The sequence below is a fragment of the Furipterus horrens genome, unplaced genomic scaffold (assembly GCF_987537825.1).
Source record: "Furipterus horrens unplaced genomic scaffold, mFurHor1.1.pri manual_scaffold_17, whole genome shotgun sequence".
NCBI classification, from domain to species: Eukaryota; Metazoa; Chordata; class Mammalia; order Chiroptera; family Furipteridae; genus Furipterus; species Furipterus horrens.
Genome location: NW_028327187.1, coordinates 112,660,709 through 112,680,248, shown reverse-complemented (window position 1 = coordinate 112,680,248; position 19,540 = coordinate 112,660,709). Strand labels below are relative to the sequence as shown.

At 37.7% G+C, this 19,540-nt stretch overlaps 1 protein-coding gene across 1 annotated transcript in view; it reads left to right on the top strand.

Moving 5' to 3' along the window:
* The window catches only part of GLRA2 (glycine receptor alpha 2), a 171,232-nt gene that overhangs the window by 27,994 nt on the left and 123,698 nt on the right, over positions 1-19,540 (top strand). The window contains exon 3 of the mRNA XM_090264283.1: positions 16,675-16,742. Within this exon, the coding sequence (XP_090120409.1) occupies positions 16,675-16,742 (68 nt within the window). The remainder of the gene's footprint in view (positions 1-16,674; positions 16,743-19,540) is intronic.

Here is a 19,540-nt window from a genome sequence, read left to right as displayed (position 1 = left end):
GTTGTAAAATAGCTCCAATAGAACCAGAGTCAGATATTCTCTATACTTATGATTATTAGATTTAATAACACAAACCTTTACCAATAAGAAGATGATCATATTTCTTTCTAGTGCCTATTTATACTTTTAAAATCCAGGTCTTTCTCTGAACACTGTGAGCAGAAGTAAGCCTGATAAAATGTAGGGCACAGCTGATTGTTAAATAAACGGGAATATTTCAAGGTTTAGAAGGAAGATCCTTCCTTGAAAGGGGAAGGGGATGGGAAGAGAAAAGAAATCAGTGGCTTTTCAGGCACTCTATCAGATCCAGTCCTCCCAACGAACCTGAGAGTCAGGTAAACATATTTTTTCTTCTATAGATGAGGAAACTGGAGCCTGGAGTGATTCAATAAGCTACAGAGGGTCACATAAACAGCACATAGTAGAGCCAGGATTCAAATCCATTTCATCTAGCTCTGAAATGTAGGATGCTTCTCCAGTATTCCATGCTTCACTGGCAGGGATGATGTCAGGAGGGAGGGTAACAGGCAAAAGGTTTACCAACCCCCTCCTCAAAGAGAACAATTCAGTAGTAGTCTCTTTTTCTTTTAAAATAATTTATTTATTTTATTTTATTTTTAGAGAAAGGGGAAAGGAGAAAGAAAGGGAGGGAAACATCACTGTGTGGTTACCTCTCACACACGCCCCCAACTGGGGACCTGACGTTCAACCGAGTCATGTGCCCTGACTGGGATTTGAACCAGCGACACTTGGCTCTCAGGCCGACACTCAATTCACTGAGCCACAGCAGCCAGGGCGCTCAGTAGTAGTTTCAAAGGGCCATGTTGCAATGCTGTTCATGGGTGACTGTCATGATTTTGTCATAATTTTATTCTTCTGTTGAGTGCCCCAGAAAGATAAACAGAATTCACTTCTGATTTCACAGGCTAGGGTGAGACAATTTAGTTAAATGAACGACCCCTTGAAAGAACTATCCTTTGAACCCGAAGGGTTGGAGACTAACTGATGGGGTTTAGAATGCCTTGTATTGCAAGTTGCTCTGAAATGAAATGGAGATGCAGTTTTCTCTAGATGTCACTGGCATTTCCTTACCCAAGAAGGCTTATATTCTGATCAACAGGATACATTGAGCATTTATTGAATATCTACTATGTGCTCAGTAGTATACGGAAATGCCTTGGGAAATATTATAGTGAATAAGATCTGAAACATACTGTGTCTAGAGCATACTTGGAAATACTAAACGCATTTGAAAAATTTAGTATAACATATGATAACGGTTATGGGGCTATGAAAGTACCAAGAAAGGTGATATTCAAATGGGGAGAATGATGGGAAAGTTCACTGAGTAGGTATCATTTGACCTGAACTTTGAAGATGAGAAGATTTGAACATGGATGCATATGTATATATGTGTGCATTGCACCCAATTTCATTATTGTAACCCCAAATAGAGCATAGTTCCTTCTTTAAAAGTTATTAATGCAAAAAAATCTATTTCCACTTTGTTAAAACCTAACAAGTTGATGAACTTGCTATTCACTTTGCAATGTAGTAGAGGATTCACTTAACATGAGAGAAAATTGTTTTTAATTCTATTTTTGTTACTTCCTAAAATGAAAGAAAATATCATTTGGGTTCACATGAAACTCTTGGATCTCTTCATCTAAAAACTAATTCCAAATGGCATTTAAAATTGTCTTCTTCTAAGGTTAAATGGGCCTGTATTTATTATTCATCCCAAACCCAAGAGAGCAAAAATTTCATGTTTTACAGCATTTCTCCACCTGTTGACCTTTTATTATAGCATAAACAGAAATATATGTAGATTACACTTATAAATTACTCCCAACATGAAAGCTTCCATTGAGTCTGAGATCTTTAAAATGGGAAATGAACGAAATGAACCTTGTCACCACAAGCAAAGTGCCCTAAATCTCCCAGAACATAAACTGCACATTTTAAGGTTACTATGATCCTGCAATGAACAAAAAAAGTAGCAGTTCACTTCTATTAGAAAGAGGCTTAACAAAAATGTCCTCTCCATGAACTGTGCTTGGGTACACACCTTTAGTTTCAGTTGACATTTCTTGCAGAATGACTCAAGGGCTTTTAAGTAAATTGTCCTTAATGCTTGATTTTCTTATATCTAATCCCTCAATTCACTCTCATTATAAATGATAATTAGAAGACCAAGAATGTACCAGGCATATCGTGGATACTCAATAAATGTCTGCTGATATAATGAATGACTAAAGATTTATATAAGATGGAAATGCATGGAATTCAGCAAATACCTCCAAAGGGGAAGCAAATTAAATTTTCTAATGAACAAACCCAACAAAGGAATGTAAGTTCAATAATACTGCCATGTTTTTACCCAAAGTATGTTTAAATATTTTTAAGTCTACATTCTCTGTTGAGAGAGCCATGACTTTCTTCTGAGAAAGTCATATAACCCCAAGTATTTTAATATAATATTTAATATGATATTAATAACTTGTTTGGCTGAGCACAAGAATAATCTAAAGTTCATTTAATTATTACATAACATGTAACCCATGTTAAATAACCTTTACACTCATCCTGCCCTTTTTATCTTCTTTTTATAATTTAGTATTCTCAACAGGGGTGATATTTTCCCCCAGGGGATATCTGGTAATATCTGGATGCATTTTTTGTTGTCACAGTAGAAGCCATGGGAGGTGAGGAGCTACTGGCCTCTAGTGAGTAGAGACCAAGGAAGCTGCTCAATATTCTACAATGCACAGGGCAAGGTCCCACCACAAAGAATGATCTGTCGCCAAATGCCAATAGCCCCAGGTTGAGAAAACCCTAGCTTAAATATAGAAGCCAGTAGCAGTGATCTCACACCCACAATGCTACATGGTTGTTCAGACACAAAGAATGTTTATGCATCATTCCTAGAAACAAGGAAGTTATAAAAGGTGGTTTGATCCTGCTAAAATATTCTACAGAGCTGAGAACAGAACACTTTATGGGGAGAAGAGAAAGGAAATGGGAGGAGATTGGGTATTATTTCAGTAAAGATAAGTATAGAAGATGTTAGGAGATCTAAATTTTAATCTCAACATTTCTGTTTACTCTATATTAAACTGTGTTCAATGATGTACCTCCTGCATAGGCATATTTTGATAATCCAATGAACTTGTAACAATGATAGTAATACTATCACTATTACTATAAGTAAACTACAATATATCGAGCAACTCTTTGGGCTTGCCATACATTAATACTAATTGTCATAATGAGCAGAAAGGTAAGCATTACTGTCATTCTACAGAAGAATTAACAGACTTGGAGAGTTTCAAGTTTACTTGTGGGAATAGGCAGAGTGAGTGGCAAGGCCAAGGTAGATTGGTAGTCACCCCAGGTCAAATGCCTCTTGAAATAGTGTGACCCATGTCCAGGTTTTCTCAGGACAGTCCTGGCTTATGCCTGGTGTTCCTGTGTAATTATTAACAGCACTCACTTTCTCTCATAAAAGTGATTCTCCTATGTGAGATAATGGCCCCTGTGTTATTCCTTCTCTTTATATCTTGGAGAAATCCATAGCATGCAAAGATAGAAACTTGCCAGCATTCTCAAAGCCCTCTGACATACGTCTGAGCTGTGGACATCTGTCCATTCACTCATCCTTGTATGAGAGCAGTTGAGGACTGGTAGCCATTAGTAGGAAGGACTCACAAAGCCAGCCATTGGGTTCTGTGTGTTTAAGGTGCCTGAGGTGCTAATTAATCTCTTTGGCAAGTCTATCATTTTATCAACATGGCTGTCCAAAGCAAAGGGTTTGCTAGATAATCTCACCAGGCTGCAGGAATCAGTAAATGCCCAATTTATTTATTTCTCTGAATATTTTGGGCCTTGCACAGACCTAGATGTTAGCAACAAAACTGAATGTTGTAGGACTGGTAAAAACCATTTTGACCTTGTGTTCGGAAAGAAGAATCAATGATATATAATTCATCTGTGGTGAATTTTCAAGAAGGTTAAAATAATGCAACGGGTTAGTTTGTATGAGTATTTCTAATTATTACAATCATGACATATTGAAAAGCTTTCTCCACTCTTTCAGATTAGATCCCTCAGATCACCCCTCACGCAGGAAGTATCACCATGAAAAGCCATTCCCTCCCCTTGCAACGCTCCCATCCTCCAAGGCTCTGTCTTTCATGGGCATCAAAAGACTATACAACACAGAAAGCCATCTTCAGAAACAGTGCTTCCCCATGTTCAAACAGCAAGGCTCTGCCCCTTAAGTACATATCCTCTTGCTCACTCTATGTGTTCTATTTCCCCCTTAGTCTCTTGAGTTAATGGCAAGAATCTTACTGCTAGACAAAAATCTTCATACCAAAGCAATTATAGTAGTTGAGGACACATTAAATTATTTACAAGGAATAAAATGCAAAATGAAAATGCCATTCTTGTCTACTTGTGACGAAAGAGGGGGGACAAACCATTTTCATCTTGGAACTGAAAGAATGCCCTTTGCTCTCATCTTTGACCTTAAAGGGATGTGGGAAAATAACATTAACTGCGACAAAACTAACGAATACTGACTAGTTGTTTTCATATTATATAAGATCGCCAGTTTTTCCCTAATGCTTATTTTTTTTAATCTTTGCTGCAGCCCTAATTTAAATTGTTTTCCAGCTATTGAGATGTAATTGACGTATAACATTGTGTAAGTTTAATGTGTACAATATATTAATACTTATATATTGCAAAATAATTACCACCATAGTGTTAATATTACAAACTGATTAGTACTGTAACCTCCATCACATCACATATTTCTAATTTCTTTTTTGTTGTGGGAATATTTAAGATCTCCTCACTTAGCAACGTTTCAGCACATAATATAATATTATTAACTACAGCCGTTATAACTTACTCTTCCTCTAACTGGAAGTTTGTACCCTTTTACTGTTATCTCCACAGTTCCCTCACCGCTCATCACTCTGTTTCTACCAGTCTGGCTTTTCTAGATCCCACAAATAAGTGTTACCATGCAGTATGTGTCTCTGATGATTATATTTAAACTGAATCATCATGAAGCTTTTAAAAACAATACTTTTATTAACTTAGCTTTTGTACATATATGTGTATATATATGCTTATTTTAATATAGTCACTATGAATAATAGATAAAATTTTCATTACCATGGTCAAAGTTATAAAAATTGGTGCAGGTTTTAAATATGCAAGATACTGAACGCTCTGCTCTGACCTGCATCGCTCAGTTGGTTGAGCACTGTCCTGCAAGGCGAAGGGTCACCTTTTTGATTCCCCGTCAGAGCACATGACTGGGTTGTGGGCCAGGTCCCCAGTGGGGCATGTGCAAGGGGCGGTCAACTGATGTTTCTCTCCCTTTCTCCCTGCCTTCCCCTCTCTCTAAAAATAAAAAATAAAATAAAATCTTTAAAAAAAAAAGATAGTGAATGCTCTTACCATTGATTCATTTTATGAGCAAAGTCTGAGTCATATTCATTATAAGGACTGAGTCAAATATGTTAAGTGTTTGCTGTGCACATAATTTGGCCTGGTCCCATTTCACTTACAAACTGCCTCCTAGCTGTTGTGATAACACAGTGGTCAGATTCAAACTTGATGATTTGTACCTGGGCCCACTATGGTGCAGCTGGTCTGAAGGACATCATTTAACATTCAACCTTTCTACTAAAGTGTCTTTTGTTCATGTCACAAAGCACAATCTCAAACTCACTGTAGATAGTCCATTATGCTCCTCCATGTCCATGGCTGGTCCTCACTTCCAGGTATGAAAAGATCATGGAATTCCAAAAACAATTTTGTTGTTCTCCGACCTCCTACTCTAAGTGAATAGCAGGGCTCAGCAAACTTGGTCCATGGGCCAAATCTAGTCCACCAGTTGTTTTGTAAATACATTTTTATTGGAACACACTCCTTTGTTTACATACTGTCTATGGCTTCTTTTGCTACAAAGACAGAATTGGGTAGTTGTGACAGAGACCTTGTGGCCCTTTACGAAAAACATTGCTGACCCATCATTTAGGGCACTGACTTTTTAAGAGAACACATCCAGGAATGAATATATGTGTCAGATCTGAATACTAGCAGAGCTGCTCATTTGCATCCCAGAATCCTATCTCTATACTATGAGATCATTACATAAATTTAGTTCCAGACAAATAAATTGGAAAGGTTAAACAGACCTTTACTTATTCTTTGTCTCTCTCCCATTACTTCTCACCTGCCCCACAGCCTTCAATAAAACATCTCTTCCTTGGCAGGAGCACAGGGTTTTATAATAACCCTATAATTGCCTTCAGTCTTATTCATGGTTCTATTATTATCCTTTAACAATTTTATTGTCCAACAAGAATGTGTTAATTGAATCAATAATGGGGATCAGCATTTTCACAACCATGTTTTGCAGAATGCCTACTACCATCTTTGTGATGTGCTCCATGAAAAGGATGGCATACTAAAAATTCTCCTATAGTCAAATACATCAGGGGAGGAATAGCACATACTCCACTCTCCCCTGAAGCAGCACCATAATTCATGTAAGTGCATTCAAGTTTTGGGGAGAAGAAGGTTGACATAACAAAAGAGCAGAGCAGGCAGCTCTAAGCTCTTGTTTCCCCCACAGAAACATTGAAAAGTAAGTACAAGCTGTCAGAACTAACTTGGTTAGAACTCTGGAAAATAGTCAAAAGCTGATAGCAACCAAGAGACTACTGAGTCAAGAAAAAGCCAACTTCATAATGGCAGGACAGTTTTGTGGTATTTTTACTTGCCCTTGTCCCATCTTCTCTCATCAGTGGTTTTGGTTTTGAATCAGTGACAGCCTACATTCTCAGTGTGAAACCCTGGTCCTTGGTTCTGAAGGGGGCAGAAGAAAGATTAGCCACAGATTATTCTGTCTGTCTATTCTAACACCTGTGTGCTCCCAGAAGGACTGACGCAAGGCTGCTGTAAGAAAATATCACAGACTGGGTGGCTTAAATAACAGAAATTTACTGGCTCACAGTTCTGGACACTAAAAGTCCAAGATCCAAGTGTCAGATCCAGTCCTCCTGAGAACTATGTCTCCAGCTTGCAGATTGCCACCTTTTCTTCTCTTATTTTCTTTGAGATTTTAAAATTGAACTAGAGAGAGATGATGAGGATGAAGAAGAGGAAGAGGAGAGGGGGAGGGGAGAAGAGGACGAGGAAGAGGAAGAGAAGGAGAAAGAAGAAGGGGGAGGAAGAGGAGGAGAAGAAAGAGGAGGAGGAGGAGAAAGAGAGGAGAGAAAGAAAGAGAGAGAGATGTAAGAAACATTAATTGGCTGCCTTCCAAACACACCCAACTGGAGATCAAACCCACAACCTAGGTATGTGTCCTGAATGGGAATCCTGCATCCCTTTGGTGTATGGGATGAAGCTCCAACCAGCTGAGCCACCTTGTCAGGGCAGATTGCCACCTTTTCACTGTGTCCTCACATGACCATTCCCCTGGGCACACATATCCCTAGTGTTTCTTCTCTTCTTATAAGGACACCGTGTATCAGATTAGAGTCTACTCCCATGACCTCATTTAATACTAGTTACCTCTTCAAAAAACCTTATATCCAAATATGGTTACATTTTGAATTGGTGTGAGTTAGGACTTCAGCATATGAATTGGGGGGACAAAAGTCAGTCCATAACAGTGCTCATCTCTGTTCCACCTAACTTAAAACTCAGGATGGAAAAAGCAGCAGGTATTGACCAAAAACACTGCACACACACACACACACACACACAAAAAAAAAAAAAAAAAAAAAACACTAAAAACCTTCACATGTCTAGGGCAAAAGGATACAGTTGAAATATACAATAGACCATCTAAGTCCTGAGAGAAAAAGCTGAGACACTTTTCTTAGGGAAATTAGGTAATTCAAAATCAGTCATGTATGCAGGGGAATTTGGAAAGCCATATTCATTCTCAAGGCAAGATGCATGCTCAGAAAATATCTGAGCAGATCCCAGGATTTCATCTTAGGGTGATCCCTGGGTTAAGTCCAAGACTGGCTGAGTATTGAAGGAATGCCCCAGCTCAGGGACTATGTGAAAACATTGGGAAAGGTGTGCTTTGCCTGTGTGTTGGTTTGGTTTGTTGGTTGTTATTTTAGCTCTTGGGGTTCAAGGAAATATCTGTGTAAACCCTAGCTCAACACAAGCTGAGGAACATAGACTACAATGGCCATGCATAAGAAGGAATATAGTCTTTGCAAAAATAGTTTGGGAAAGTCACGGAACGGATGTCCCACGACAGCCTTCAACAATCAAAACATATTTAGCAAACTCAGGGGAAGGGAGAAAATCTCATTTCCAGAGTTAGCATATTATAATATTCAAATATGCAATTATTAACAAAAATCACAAACATACAAAGAAACAGGAAAGTATGTCCCATTCTAAGGAAGCAAGTAAATTGACAGAAATCATCCCTGAGAAAGCCCAGATATTGGACTTACTAGACAAAGCCTCTAAAACAATGGTCTTAAGTACACTTAAAGATATAAAGGAAAACAAGGACAAAGAATGAAAGGAAATCAGTCAAGTAATGTATGAATAAAATGAGAATATCAACAAAGAGAAAGAAATTATCTAAAAGAACCCAAGATAAATTCTGGAGCTGAAAATTACAATGATAGAAATGGAAAATTCCCTAGAAGAGTCCAACAATAGATTGGAGTAGGCAGACAAATCAGTGAACTTGATGGGACAATTGAGTTATTGAGTTTGGGGGGACATAAACTAAAAAGAATAAAGAAAGCAAATCAGAGCCTAAAGGATCAATGGTACACCCTCAAATGGACCATCATACACATTCTGGGAGTCCCAGAAGGGGAAGAGAGGAAAAGGTGGAAAGAATATTTGAATAGAATATTTGCAGACATAATTGCCTCCCATATTTGATTAAATCCATAAATCTACAAATCCAATAACATCAATGAACTACAGTTAGGAAAACCCAAGGAGATTCACACTGAGAGACTTTATAATCAAACTGTTGAAAGCCAATGGCAATGAGAGAATTTTTAAACCAGTAAGAGAAAAGCGACTCATTACTTAAATGGGACCCCCGATAAGATCACAGCTGGTTTCTCAGTAGAAACTTTGGAGACCTAATGACAGTGGGGTATATTTAAAATGCTGAAAATTAAAAACCAAAACAGAAACAAAAAAACCTGTAACTGAGAGTTTATATCCAGCAAATATGTCTTTCACAAATGAAGGAGAAATTAAGATATTCCCAGGTGAAAAAAAAAGCTGAGAGAGTTCATCACAACTAGACCTGCCCTACAAGAAATGATAAAAGGAGTCCTTGAGGTTGAAATAAAAGTGTGCTAGACAGTAACTCAAAGCCTAATGAGGAAGTAAAGATCTCTGGTAAAAGTAAATACATTGGCAAATATAAAAACAGTATGATTGTATTTTTGACTTATAACTCCACTTTTTATCTGCTACAGAATACAAAAGACATATATTTAAAAATGTATTAATCTATGCTATCAAGCACACAATGAAAAAATATATAATTTGTAAAATACAACATAATGAGAGAAGACTGTAGCTGTTCAGGAGTGGAGTCTCCATACATAATTGGTATCAATTAAAAGTAGATTGTTATGAATTGAGGGTGTTAACTGTAATCCCCATGGTAACTACAAAGAGAAAGGTATACAATAAAGGAAATCACTGAGAATCAAAATGCTTCACTGCAAAAAAAATCAACTAAATACAGAAGAGGGTAGTAATAGAGAAAACAAGACACAAAAAAAGCTGTAAGCTATAGAAATCAAATACTAAATAAGAGAAGTCAAATTACTTTAAATGTAAATAGACTGAGCTCCCGGGTCCAAAGACATAGATCAGAAGAATGGCTAGAACAAACTACAATTTAACTATAAGCTATCTATAAGAGAGTGAGTTTAGATCCAAAGACATAACTAGAGTGACAGTGGAAGGATAGAAACATATATTCTACATATGTGGATAGTAACCAAAAGAGAGCTGAGGTGGCTATACTAACAGCAGACAAAATAGACTGTAAGGCAGAATCTCTTAAAAGATCAGCTGTGTCCAGCCAAGTACAATCACGGACTTTCCAGAGAGATGTGGTTGAACAATCACTCTGACAGACTTTGCTTTCTGTACCCTTTGCTAGGTCTGTGCCTGTGCCCCTGCATCTGTCCTGAACACAAGCCAGGGCTGATGAATGTATACTTTGGGTCAATAACCCACATTAACTTAAAAAGCAAACCAAACAGTATGTGTCCACTTTCTTTTCAATAAAGGAAACTGTTTAAAAGGCAAAAGCCTCTTAAAAGAGACAAAGAATATATTGATAAAATGGTCAAATCACCAAGATGACAGAACAATTCTAAAAATATATACACCAAACAACACAGACCAAAATATATGAAGCAAAGCTTTACAGAATTGATGGGAGAAATAACACTTCCACCATACTAGCTGAAAACAATACATCATTTTCAATAATGAACAGAACATCTATAGAGATCATTAAGCAAACAGAGGGCATGAACAATATGATAAACCAACTAGACCTAACAGACCATATATAGAATGTTCTGCCCAGCAACAGCAGAACAAGTGCTGTTCTGCTCAAGTGCACATGGAGCATCCTCCAGGATAGACCAGATATTGGGCTGAAAGACAAATCTTAATGAATTTTAAAAGATTAAAATAATAAAAGATGTCTTTTTCCACCCATAGTAGAAATAAGCAAAAAATCAACAATAAGAGGAAAATTAGAAAATTCAAATATGTGGAAATTAACACACTCTTATATGCCAATGGGTCAAAGAAGAAATTACAAGGGAATTAAAGATGAATAAAAACAAAAATACGACATACCAAAACTTATGGGATGCAGTAAATGGTGTGCTCAGAGCAAAATTTAAAGTGTAACTGTATTAAAAAAGAAGGAAGATCTCAAATCAGTAGCCTAATATGATAATTTGAGACACTAGTAAAGGAAGAGAAATCTAAACCCAAAATTCTCAGAGGAGGTAAATTATAAAGGTTAAAGTGGAGAAAAATAGAAAGAAAATGGAAAAGTAATTAGAGAATAAGGAAACTAAAAGCTGATTCTTTTAAAAGATGAAGACATTACAAACCTAGCTAGACTGAGAGAAAAAGAGAAGGCTCAAATAACTAAAATCAGGAATGAAAGTAGAGAGATTACTCCCGATCTTACTGAATTGTAAAAGATTATAAACAAATCAGATAACCTAGATGAAATGAACAAATACCTAGAAACACACAAATTACCTAAATTGAAGAAAGTTGAAATAGGAAATTTTAACAGACCCGGAGAAAGTAAAGAGATTGAATGAATAATCAAAAACCTTGGAACAAAAAAAAATTCAGGACCTGATGGCTTCGTTGGTGAATTCTTCCAAATATTTAAATGAAAATCACCATAAATCCTTCTCAAACTTTTCCAAGAAATAAAAGAGGAAAGAATACTTCCTATCTCGTTCTATGAGGCCAACGTTACTCTGATATCAAAGCCAGACAAAGACACCCACAAGAAAAGAAAATCACAGACCAATATCCTTTATGAACATAGATGCAAAGTCCTCAACAAAATGTTAGCAAAACAAATCCAACTGCATAGGAAAAGAACTATACACCGCGACCAACTGGGACTTATCCCAGAAATACAAAGGTGATTCAATATGATAAAATCAAAGTAATATCCAACGATAATAGCACGAAGGAAAGAAAACACACAATCATTTCAATAGAGGTAGAAAAAGCAGTCATCAAGTTCAATACCCTCTCACAATAAAGAAAACTACTCAGAAAACTAGGAATAGAAGGAGACTTCAACATGAAAAAAAAAATTTATGAAAAATTCAAAGCTAACATGATCCAACTATATGCCACCTGCAGAGGGCATACTCAATGGTAAAAGACTAAAAGTTTTCTCCCTAAGATCAGAAACAAGATGAGGATGCCTGCTTTCACTACTGCTATTCAACATTCTTTTTTTGTTTTTAACATTTTTTTAATGTGTTTTATTGATTATAATATTACATTTGTGCCAATTTCCCTTCCCTCTGCTCCCCTCCACCCGGTGGCCCCCCTCCCTCCAGTTGTCCCCCCCTTTTAGATCATGTCCATTCGTTGTGCATACAGTTCTTCTCAACCTCTCTCTGTCTATTCCATTCCCTCCTACCCTGATCCTTAATTCCTATATCATCTCCCTCCCTCTCCCCATTCCCCCTCCCTGTTGACCTCCCCCCAATATGTTCTCCGTACCTATAGTTCTTTTTCCACTCTCGTTGCCTGTTTAGTTTGCCTTTGTTTCAATTCCCTAGCTTCTGTTGTTTCTTGTGATGCAGTTTTCATTTTAGATTTCATTGTCTTGATCCTCCTTTTTCTAAACCAGTCCCTTTAACATCTCATATAACAGTGGTTTGGATCTAATGAACTCTTTCAGTTTTATTTTGTCCTGGAAACACTTTCTCTGTCCTTCTATTCTGAATGACAATTTCGCTGGATAGAGTATTCGTGGTTGTAGGTTTTGGATTTTCATTACTTTGAATATTTCTTGCCAGTCCCTTCTTGCCTGTAGGGTTTCCCTTGAGAAGTCAGCTGATAGTCTAATTGGGACCCCTTTGTACATAATTCTTTTCTTCTCTCTTGCTGCTTTTAAGATTCTCTCTTTATCTTTAATTTTTGACATTTTGATTATAATGTGTCTTGGAGTGGTTCTCCCTGGGTCCAGTTTTTTGGAACTCTCTGTGCTTCCTGGACCTGTAAGTCTATTTCCTTCCCCAAGTCTGGGAAGTTCTCCTTTATTATATTTTCACTCAATTTTTCAAGTTCTAGTTCATCTTCCTCGCTCTCTGGCAAACCAATGATTCTTATGTTGGGCCTTTTATAGCTGTCCCAGAGGTTTCTGATCCTCTCATTGTTGCTTCCCATTTCCTCTCCCTGCATTGGTTGACTGCTTGTTCCTTCTCCATATTCCAGTTTGTTGAAATGAACTCTGGATTTTATTTCCTCACCATCTGTCTCGTATGTGGTTTTGTTCCTTTCGTTATGAGTGTTTTTCGCTTCTTTCTCATCTTTTTCCAGATCTTTTGTGAATTCTGTAAGCCACCTGATAACAATGGCCCAGAACTGAGCATCTGACAGGTTTCTTATCTGTTCATCTGTCAGGTTCTCCATCTGTTGCCTGGTGAGCTGTGCCACCGGGATTTCTATAGTTGTCTGCCACATTTTGACAGATGCGTTTTGTTTTCTTGGGCCGGCTGTAGGGGGCAGTGCCTGTGTACTCGTAATGACCCAGCGACCGGCGCCGTTCGGCAGCCTTTCTTGCTGTGCCGTGGTGCTTTGTCGTCACAAGCCAGCGACCGGCGCCTGTCCGCGACCTATTTCGCAGCCCTGTGGCGCTTTCTTTGGGGGCGGGGGTCCAAGATGGATTCACACACTTATTCCGCTAGGAGACCGGGATCCGTCCTCCCGCCCCCCTGGGCCTCACTGTTCAAGGCGATGTGGTGGCTGCTTTCCCCAGCGTTGGGGTCGCGAGCTGCCGGGGGTTCGACTGCAGCCGGGGTTGTTCTCCCCGCCGCTGTCCCAGGTGCGACCGCAAACAGCTCCGCCCCTTTCGCTTTTACCTGCCCAAAGGGCGCCGCTGGTTTATAACTTCATATGTTGGGCTTCCGTGTAGTTTTATTTTCTGGAATTTCTAGTTATCCTTTGTTTTGAAGTAGTTGTATTCCTCTCTAGTTGTAGAGGGAGACCTAGCGCGTCCGTCTAAGCCTCCATCTTGGCCGGAAGTCCCAACATTCTTATTGGAAGTTTTATTCAGAGCAATTAGACAAGAAATAAAAAACATCCAAAATTGAAAGGAAGAAGTAAAACTATATTTAAAACCCCAAATAATCCAAAAGCAAACTACTAGAGCTAATAAATGAATTTAGCAAAATTGCATATAAGATCAATGCACAAAAATTAGTTGTGTTTCTACACAACTGCAATGAACAGTCTGAAAAGGGGGTTCAGAAAAATTCCATTTACAATAGCATCTACAGGAACAAAATACCTAAGAATCAACCAAAGAGGTGAAAGATTTGTAGCTTCTATCATTAGGATAATTCTGTTGGCCTCAGACATTTTATCCCTGGAGTTAAATTGAAGTCTCTAACGTTAGACAACTTTTGCCTCTTACAAACTCTGTGACCTTATCTGCAAGGTGGGAGACATGGTAGCATCTAATTACTGGAGAATGAAATAAGGCACTTACTGGCACACAGCGAGGATCACATATGTCAGCTCTTATTATATGCATGTGCTAATACCTCATCAAAAAAACTTACTTTTTTCTCTTGGTTTTTATATCAAAATGCAAATGAACCTTGAGACAATGCCCAAGATTGCAGAGGTAAGATGTAAAGAATAATATTATCCCAGAAATGTACAAAACAAAAGAAAATACCATGTTTGGTGGGTCAGAAGGGAGAGAAGATATGGTGTAGTGAAAACAGTGCAGCAAAGTGATTGAAAATTTAGGTTTTGGGGGATCAGAATGATGGATGAGACACCTAGTCCCTGCTTTTCTGATTCCTGTGGCATGAGTTTAAGCAACTTACTCAACCTCTTTAACCCCCAGTTCCCTCATTTGAAAACATTTACTGGAGCAGTAAAACAATTCCTCTTTTGTAAGGATTAAACTAGATAATTTTTAATAACCTTAGTACAGTGTATCAATATGTGGCAGCTTAAAAATATTTCAAAATCCAGCAATTTACTGGAAAGGATAAAAATGAATGTATGATGGTATGACCCAGCGTTCTAAATGCTCCCAAGTCCGTTAGGGAGGTCAGACAAACAGAAACTGTATAGTACAAGACAATCCACCTGTTACAATGACATTTCTCTTTTTCCTGTGTTCTCCCCCCATCATTCACTTATATATATCTTGCATATAAAAATTCATTCAAGTTTTCCATCCTGGACTATCTAAAAGAAAATATTTTATTGTAAAAAGAACAAAAGAGCAAACATACACATTTCTCATAACTTGCCTCTACCTGGTATAATATTTTTATTAGCGGAAAAAACAGTGGTTATAGAATAGAATTTTATGGCCAAGAAAGACACTCATTTTTGTTTTGCTTTGAGTAACCAAAAAAGAAAAACAAAATCAAGCAGAGCAGGAAATGACCTTGGAGAAGTCATCCTGGCAGACGTGGAAGTGAGGGGAGTTACAAGACTTGGTGGCTGAAATACGTTTCAGTGATATGGTGGTGCTATAACTCCACGTCTGCAAACAGTTTTTTAAATAAGCACATTTTTTAATCAGGAAAGTTAGTTGTACTAAAAAGGAAAACAGCTTAGCACATCTCATTTACCAAAACTCTTTACTCCTTCTTTTGCCACCGTCCTTGCCAGGGGATTTAAATGAGCCGGTTAGCCCAAGTTTCCTTTCCTCATTTTGAGAACCCAATGTGGACTTGTAGAGTTTAAAGACATGGTGCTCAAGTGCCACCACAGCTGTGTTTTACTGCTAACTTTTGAGGGAAGCCTCAAGCCAAACCCCTCCTCATTCAGATCCTACTGGCTTGTTGGGTACGGGGAGCCAACTGGGTGTAGCTTGCATCAGGTTGCTGAACTTTTGAGTGAAGACAAACTTTCTCCAGGGAAAGCAAAGATGGTTCATGGTATATTCTTATCTCAGAAAACATCTGGGGGAAACTACATGAGGGTGATACACATATTCCCCAGCAAAACATGCAACTGAAAATCATCAGAGAGTGATTTATCTATTGTCAAAGAGCAAAGAATCTGTGGCCATATCCCCATGAACACACTTGATGTCATCTGATCCCTGAAGCTAAGTAGAGTCTGGCCTGCTTAGTGCTTGAATGGAAGCCAAAGGGCAAGGGAAAGGAGAGCTAGTCCCTGGGTCTCTGGAGAAAAGAATATGCTTTTTGTTAAAAGCACATCTAGCATTAATAACTCTTGTTTTACATTATATTTATTGAGGTAACAATGTAGACATCAGCATCTCTGTGTTTTCTTAAAATGAGCTACTTTTCTTTGTTTTTGTATTTCTGTACACCATTTTTCATTGGGGAGGGGGTCAAAAATTATGGAAATAATGGGGTAAATTCAGAGGTATCAAGAAAATCAAACTAGACCTACTGATTTAAAGGATGTTTCATGAAAGGAGGTGAATGGTCCTGACCCATCACAGTTCAAACTTCAGCTCCATTTAAATTTGTAATCTAGGCTATTTTGTCACCATGAGGTGCCCGCTGTTAACATCTACAGTGTTGTTGAGCCTATGGTCAAAGAAACCCACCCACTAAAAAGATTATTTTGATAGCAATGACATTGACAATGAATTTAATTTAATAGTCTTCAGCTTATATTTTCCAAGTTCAAAACTCTTCGGGGTAAGTTATCATTGTTTAACTGTCATTGTTTGAAATACTAGTGGGAATATTATCACTATAAACCTCTGGGTAAAACCTATTTTTGTGCAATCTCACCATTTTATTTTGGTTTCCATCTCTAGTCATTTGTGCAGATGTTGAGGAAGCTGTAATTTTGCTTCAATGTCTATTGCAATATTCTTATTGCATTCTGCAGGTCCTCCAGTAAACGTTACTTGCAATATTTTTATCAACAGTTTTGGATCAGTCACAGAAACTACCATGGTAAGTGCTTCAGTGCCACTGGCAAGAGAAAAACTTGACTCGATTATGCCATGAACACAACCTGTCAAATTTTCTATTTATTGTTCAACTTGCAGGGCCTCCTGTAAATGTTACCTGCAACATATTTATCAACAGCTTTGGGTCAATAGCAGAAACTACAATGGTGAGTGGGACTGAGCATTGAAGCCATGGTGTGAAGGAATGGGAGATGGGATTAAAGAGCACCATTGTATATCTGTGGGACATTTGCTGAGTGCCAATTTCCAAGTTCACTCACCTCTAGAAAGCAATTATTTATACTTTATCACTTTAGAAAGTCATTAGTCAAGTGTTCATCACTTACAATTCAATAATCTTTTATCCATCATTCCAGAGAAAATTTGGAATCACTTGATGTTTGATTAAATTTAGGTAAAATTATCAGTAATATACATGGTGTTTAGTTAAAGATACTTAAATATTTGCATCTCCAATGTTTCAGAAATATAAGTTTCAGAGTCTGGGAAATATTTTTAGAGCCAGTCCTCTTCATAAAATGTAGATTTTAACATAGTCAAGCTTCATATATGCCACATTTAAGATATATGCCAAGGGACTGACTTTATAATAAATGCGCACACTTGCATGCACATACACACACATACACACAATTTTGTTGACAGTAGAAAGTAGTCCCGAGTTCATAGCAATTACATCACATACGTCATGTTTTTACAAAAAAAATAACAAACATAGAACTATTAAAAGCTCATCATAATGTACATGTTTCACGTACATGAAAAAGATCTTAGAAACTATAAAATTCACCAGATTCCTGAAAGAGGTCATAGTTATGGTGTTGTCTTGACACAGCCTAGTAGATCAGTAGCCTTACAGTGCTAAGCTAGAGTGTGGAGACTGCATTTTTGGTGAAACATTTTCTTTGTCCCCACACTATTTGCTTTATGTCCTAAGTCACTTGACCAGTTTTAATTTTCATGACTATGTAAACTATACATCCATATTATTGAGTAAGATCAAAATAAAATATAGTTGAGCATGATCAACGCTATGATGGCTGATGTCCTAGAAACAAACAAGAAGTGAAATAATGAACATAATGCCACTGAGATGTAGAAAATAATGTCCCGTGTTTTTATGAATTTTCTCTTTTAGGCTACTAGAATCATATCTAAGAAATTACTGTACTTTTTGGTACCCTTGATGCCAGAAAGAAATAATTTGTCTTTCACCACCCCTTTCCACTGGCAAGATGAGGTATAATGCAACCCCAGTATCCATTGTGATATTACTCTGCCACAGCGCTGTCCAGAAATGACACTTCTGGGACTTTGACAGGATGTAGTATATCAATAATTTTACCCAAGTAAGATAGTTTTGATAGGGTTATTAAATGACTCATAAGAAAAGCTGAACATGAAAATAATAATGAAACTGAGGTTGGCATTCAGTTTCTGTCCCTCTCCTCTTGGTTTTACCCTGATAAATCTTCCAACAGCCCAAATCGCTGTCACCAGCTTTACACGATGGCATTCAATGACAATATTTGCACAACCTAATCCTGATTACATTAATTAGTCTCCTAAATTGCTTTGATTAAATTTCCTCATTGCATTTTACCCTCAATCAGAAATGTAAGTGTGCACCTTTTTGATGCTCATTAATGCAAGAAAAAACTTACTATTTAAGGAGATGAAAATGGGAACTGCGGATATCCTTGTTTTCCAGTGTCTTTAACAGCCACTGAAGGTGCTTAATAAATGGGCTGCTTTGGTGCTTCCTGGTCACTTGCTAAGGTGTTCTTTGTTACGTTTTCGATGAGAAAGGTTGGAAATCAGTGCTCAAGTCTAATATCAATGGCCCGTGTATTCTGCTGTATGAGATATATTGAATCACATGGTCAGAGGAATGATGTGTATCATGGTTCTATTTCTTAGCTCTTGATGTAATGACAAACTTCATTCGGTGTTTCAAAAATTCCTTTATTTTCTTCAATACAGCTTTTGCATGAAGCTAAAAAATAGTCTTTGAAACTCTACCATGCTTAAATCAAAGAATAAATCCCCATAGCATGTACGGTAGGCACTAGCAAAATTTTCTCTATAAAAGGCCATTCTGTAAAAATGTAAGATTTGGAGGGCCAGACAGTCTCTGTCTCAGATCAATTCTGCCCTTTTGGCAAGAAAACAGTCATAAACAATACTAAGCAAATAGGTGTGTCTATACTCCAAAAATTTGTTTAGTTACAAAAACAGGCTGTGGCCAAATCTGGCCCACAGTTCATAGGTTGCCAGCCCAGAATCTAAGGCATCAATATTTAATGATTCCGATGCTCCTAAGGATGTGAGAATCACTACACCTTATCTTTCCACATCCCTAAGGCCCTGCCCAGGATGCTACCTGATGAACCTACAGAGTATAATCACAGCCTGAGCTTCCTTTAACAAAACCCTGAATTCTACCACCCATGAATTCACCCACACTTTCATTATTTAAAAGAAAAGGTCAAAAAAGTGAAACAGGACTAGATTCTTTCCTGAACTGTCCTTAGCTGGAGTGGGAGCATCAGTCCCTTAGCTTTCAAGCACTGTAATATATGTAGACATTGATTAGTGCTATTTGGGGGATAAGAGTTTTGCTTTTTCTACATTTTCTGCAATAAATTTTTTCAAGAGCATCTCAGAATTTTGAGTTTCTAAACATGATTTCCCTCACTTTCCGTGTGTGACTCACCCTAGGACCCCGATAGCACTATTGACAGATTTAGTGTGGGTGTTTGTTTATTTCTAAATAAGATG